Source organism: Barbus barbus (assembly GCF_936440315.1).
Source record: "Barbus barbus genome assembly, chromosome: 16".
Taxonomy (NCBI): domain Eukaryota; kingdom Metazoa; phylum Chordata; class Actinopteri; order Cypriniformes; family Cyprinidae; genus Barbus; species Barbus barbus.
Genome location: NC_136744.1, coordinates 29,705,414 through 29,711,413, shown reverse-complemented (window position 1 = coordinate 29,711,413; position 6,000 = coordinate 29,705,414). Strand labels below are relative to the sequence as shown.

General features: G+C 38.5%; 1 protein-coding gene across 2 annotated transcripts in view; it reads right to left on the bottom strand.

Moving 5' to 3' along the window:
- ggps1 (geranylgeranyl diphosphate synthase 1) overlaps nucleotides 1–6,000 on the bottom strand; it is a 28,891-nt gene continuing 22,891 nt past the window's right edge. For both annotated transcript variants that reach the window (XM_079436994.1, XM_079436995.1), the window contains exon 4: nucleotides 1–1,098. In XM_079436994.1, the coding sequence (XP_079293120.1) occupies nucleotides 277–1,098 (822 nt within the window). In that variant the 3' untranslated portion in view covers nucleotides 1–276. The remainder of the gene's footprint in view (nucleotides 1,099–6,000) is intronic.

Here is a 6,000-nt window from a genome sequence, read left to right as displayed (position 1 = left end):
AATGACAGACATGGTTTAAACGTTAAATGTTTGTTTTATCTGACTGTTTGTTTACAGTTAGCATTTATAATGAAACAAACAGAAACTTATCCACTGTTAGATGCTAATTACAGTACATAAATATTGACCAAATATTGCAGACTAAGAGGACAGTCAAGTTCCTGTTACACTTCACATGTCAGCTACAACGCCTTGAAATGTGAACGAGACAAAACGACAGACTTTGGACTGAAGGCAATGGCTGTGGAGTCAAAATAACAGTACAGTGCAAAGTCATTATTTCAATTGGCCGGCTCCAGCTCCGCCCCGGTGCTCTTTTGATTGGCCAGCCGAAGCTCCGCCCTCTGGCTCTTTATACATGCGACTCAGATGCTGCACCAAAGCCTCCAGTTCGGGATTCCCTCCGAGCTCAGCGATCAACCGATAGGCTTCGGCTTCCAGATCCAGCAGCGTCTGACGGGTGTAAGCGAACGAGCCCACCTTCTCCAGATAATCCACGCAGTAGCGCTTGATATCCACGTTCTCCGTGCGCTGCCGGAGGATGTTCTGCACCTGCGTGCTCTCGGGACGCGACCAGATGGCGTGAATGGTGGGGAAGGAGAACTTGCCTTCCGTCAGATCCTCGCAGAAGCTCTTGTTTTCGCTGTACTCTGTCGAGTTCAGGTTGGCGTAGTCATCCCGTATCTGGAAGAAGAGCCCCAGTGTGTCCAAAAGTGGCTTCAGATCTTGTTTCCAGTGGGAGAAGAGCTGCATGAGGCCCACGGCGAGGCCGAAGAGACCGCCGGTTTTCTGCAGCACCATGCCGCGGTACTCATCCTCGCTTGGGCAGGTGTAGGTGTCCCTCCAGTGGATGTCCAGGCCCTGGCCGCGGTGCAGCTCCAGCAGCTGACGGGTGAAGACGTGCACGGCCTCGGGGTGCTCCAGCGTCAGCACCTTCTCCAAGCCGAGGAAGTAGACGTAGTTGGCGGAGTTGATGACCGACGGGATGCCGTAGATGCTGTGGGCCACCGGGAAACCACGCCGCAGGTTGGAGCTGTCTTCAATGTCGTCGATCAGCAGACTGGCGTTGTGCAGCATCTCAGTCACCTCGATAATCACCTGGGGAGACAAATATAAGATCATTGTGAAAACCAGAGCCTGTATTCACAAAACATCTTAAGGCTCAAAGTAGCTCATAACTCGCCAATTTGTGACCCTGGACCACAAAACCAGGCATAAGGGTAAATTTTTTGAAATTGAGATTTATACATCATCTGAAAGCTGAATAAATAAGCTTTCCATTGATGTATGGTTTGTTAGGATCGGACAATATTTGGCCCAGATACAACTAATCTGGAATCTGAGGGTGCAAAAAAAATTTATATTGAGAAAATCGCCTTTAAAGTTGTCCAAATGAAGTTCTTCGTAATGCATATTACTTATCAAAAATTAAGTTTTGATATTTACATGATCTTTACTTAAAGGGATGGTTCACCCAAAAATTTAAATTGTCACCCTCATGTCGTTCCAAACCCGTAAGACCGTCATTCATCTTCAGAACACAAATTAAGATATTTGTGATCAAATCTGAGAGCTCTCTGTCCCTCCATAGATAGCAATACAACTGCAACGTTCCCAGGTCCAAAAATACTGATTACGTTGATTGTGTTCTGGGGTACTCTTCAAAATGGTGGAAGACGGTAACTCGGGGAGAAGAATTGTTGAATAAATTGTTGTTATTATTGTTTTCTTTGTGCACAAATTCTTGTAGCTTCGTAAAAGTACAGTTGAAACACTGATGTCACATCGCTGCGTTTCTGGACCTGTGAACGTTGCAGTTGTGTTGATGTATACGGAGGGACAGAGAGCTCTCAGATTTGATCACAAATATCTTAATTTGTGTTCTGAACATGAACAAAGGTCGTATGGGTTTGGAATGACATGAGGGTGAGTGATTAATGACAGAATTTTCATATTTGGGCGAACTAACCCTTTAATATCCTAATGATTTATTCCTAAAGATAAATGGATAATTTTGACCCATACAATGTATTTTTGGCTATTGCTACAAATATACCCCAGCGACCTAAGACTGCTTGTGTGGTCCAGGGTCACATTTAGGAGAAAATCTTAAAAATAATGGGCGTCAGTCCTAAATTTAGAACAATTTTTGCTCTGAGAGTGTTTCACAAAACGTTTTAGCACTAAAACTAGCTCCTAAATCTGTGAAACGTTAGGAGTAGTGAAGAGGACTAAGACCAAATCACAAACGATCCTAAAATGTCTGTTGCTGGCAATCTACCTCGGAACTTGAACATTTTAGAAACATTGGACGATAATGAGCTTTTAAAAAGGTATCACCTTTGGGTTTGGAGGTTATCCCAATTCCAAATTTTCCTTTGATTATATCCTTGTTTTCATTAACAAGTTGGGAAGTAACCGCTGTTCTTGCGTCTAGTTTTCTTTTACGTTTGCATATCTTATGATTATTCTACTCTGTTTCTGTAATTAAAGGGCTGTTAATACGATCGGTTGAGCTGCGTTTGAAGCTGTTGTAAATTACTCTACAAACACACACCTCTTTGTTTCTGCGTTTGCTGCAACCACAACCGTTTCTGAGGAACTACACTGTTTTTTATTAATATCATTACATTTTATTTGCTTTGTTTTATTCTGTGAAACCTTGCTACGTATACGGAATAACCGTTTTATAAAATCAATAAGCTCCGTGAAGCCATGGTTTACAGTGAATTTATAACAGCTAAGGGGGTTTTAGGCACTGTTATAAATGCACTGTAAACCACGGCTTCTTGGGGCTTATTGCTTTAATTTACTTTGTGTATTAATAGCTTCCTATTGTTGTATGTGATGTGTGCAGTCATGTAAAAGCTCAAAGAAATGATTACCAGACATAAATGGCAGTCTGTCTCATCAGAAAAGCTGTGGTGAGATCAGCAGAGACTGAGGAGTGCACAGATCTGCATGAACTGTAATGTATGTAATGGCCTGGAGAGGGCAGCACTAGATAGGGTTCACAATCAGGGTGTGTCTGAAATGCTGACTAACATCCCTGTGTTGTGTATTTAGTGAAGGTCTGCGCAGACACATCGTGTCATGATCAGCAAACATGTTTCAAAGGAAGCAAATCTGAATGTGACATGCATAACTGTATCTTTGATTATTAAACGGTTTGATAATTGTAGGTAAACGGTGCTCGACTAAAACTACAGAAACTTTCATTTTTGTAACAAATATAATACCAGGCTAACAGAGAATATAAAGAGACACTAATGAATATAAAATAATATGTTTTTAAAGAGATCTAAAATAAATTAGTATTAAAATACATAATAAAATATACCTAATAATTTCATATAATTTGTGCAAATTAATTTATAATAATAAAAAAAAATAATAACTAAAAACACTACAATTACATTAATCAATCAATGAAAATAATAAAATATTATTTTATGACATTAAAGCGTGTAGGCCAATTTAAAAGTTATTTTAATGCAATTCATTTTATAATAATTAAAACGCTACATTAATACGATTAGAATTACGTTTTAATCAATCAGTTAAAATAACATAATATCATAACATTAAACAAAGTTAATTTAGGAAAATTTTTAAGTTCTTTAAATGCAACAGTAATACAATCTTTATGACAACCTACTGATGCTAAAGTAGTATTTATATAATGTAAAAAACAAAAATCAGTGCTTAAATCTACAATAATGTTCTTTTAAGAATATAGCACAAGTGAGAAAATGCATAATATAATTGTCACATAAATAAATGATTTATTTAGTGTAATATAATTAATTATTCACACTTGTTTTGTATTCCATAAAGGCAGTGCAGTTCTTGACGAGTGAAAGTGTTTCCGATCAGCGCTGATAGGGAGCATATGGTGAGCAGAGGGGAGGCCAGCTAACGCATTCACTCGTTAAAGTAATCAGCGCTGACACGGTGGGTCGAGTCCTCGGGGTCCGTCCACAGCCGAGCGCTTTACATGACCTCAGATGACCTCTGAGCCACATACACTCACACAGACAGCAGAACAAACACGCCGCGTGAGTAAACCCACCTGTCAGTCACAGCGGCAAGTGAGCGCTCGGCTTTCACACTCCTAGACAATACTGTAAACCATAATAAATCCATGCAAAACTATTTAGGGCCATGCATAAACTTAAAGTGATGCATATTCATCATTCATATAAATGAAACAGGTCATAGTAGCTACTAATCAACTGAATGTGTTTTAAATACACAACAACCAGATTCATATATATATTTTTAAATCAATCAACCATTTAATTGAATCCCATAGATTTGAACTATTTGAATAGGATCAACAGCTAGCCATATTTTAACCATCTTCATACTTATTAATTAAATTAGGGATGCACAATATTTATCGGACAGATAAATTATCGACCGATATGAGAGAAAATGACGTCATTTTTATTGCTCCGATAAATTCCTTTGCTTAAATAGCTTGTAAAAGCACCGCGCGTATTTTATTTTCACTTTTAAATTAACGGCAATTCGGCATCAATTGCTTGAATTCAATTCAAGCAACAACAAAATACAACACAGTTTATTAACAAAACAAATAAAAATGCACCATGCTATATGCCTATAAAATAACAAATAACTTAATATGCATGGTAGGCCTATACAAAACTGAAAATCAGTAAAGACTGAGGAACAAATAATTATAATAATTATAGAGCGTTTATTAGTGAGATGGGAAGTTTTGAGGCACGGACTGCATACACCTTGATGTAAAATAATGGGAAAAATATCACAGTTTAAATAAAATAAAAATCAGCAAATACTGTGGAACCAAATAGGCTAAATGAGAAACGAATGTTTAAAAAATAAATAAATAGACCTTCCAATATCACCTTAGATAAATGGCAGGTCAACAGGCTTTTCAAAATCCAAAAATATTTTTGAAACAGGCGCTTTTACATTTGGTTTTGAAACTCTTCTGCCATCGTCTTGTGTTTTTCACCTCACTCTTCATCAGTCAGCTCGACTCTCTCTCCTCAGGTGATAAATGAAATCTGATCTGTGATGCGCGACTGTCGTTCGTTCGGTGTGCTGCATTGAGCAGCCGCGTTCAGTTCTAATTGTAGTGTCTGTTCTCTAACTGAACTAAATGATTTTTATTACTAAAATCAAAATGACGGTGAGGGACGGTGCTGCGGTGGGCAAGTGATAACTGGTGTTGCGACTTAACCTTGGTATGAGGATGCACTTTGTTTTTGTTGAGCATGCACTTTTGTTTTTCTTTTTTTTTTGAGGCTGACAAATGTCAATGCATTTTTTTATAATGTATTATAAAAGTACCGAAATACATGCCTCACAGACATGATAAATATATCTAAAGAAAGCTTTAAATTGCTACTTAACGAAATAAATAAAAACAAAAACTATTTAATACAATCGTTATCCGTGAAGATGCACTTCTCTCTAAAGGCGCGTCTAACGAGGAGATGGTGAATCCTTACGATTTCCCCCGGACACATTCATGGCAATTACTTTTTCTTTATTGCGTGTATTTGAATCAGAACTCTTCATCTGTGCTGATGGCTTGCAGCTGCTGCGGGACACTAAACACCGTCGAGTCGCTCTCAGTCGCGGCAGCACGGACTCATGTTGTTTCCACCAGTGCGGCAATTGTTTTTCATCAATAATTGATGGATGTCTAAAATATAAAGATAAGGAGAAGCCTAAAACAGGCCCGAGGCCCGGCCCGCATCTGAACTATGATGTGAATATTGGCCCGAAGCCTGGCCCTAGGGACATAAAAAAGTAGGAGCCCGACTTTAAATTAAATTTTAAAAAAAACAATAATAATTGGGGGCTAAAAGTGTGTTGTAATGCAAGCGTTACTGAACATGTACCGAGTAAAATATTACTGAAAATTGATTAGTAATGCCTTACACTACTGCTTTACAGCAAAAAGTTATAAGTTAATGCATTACTTTTGTAACGCCTTACTCC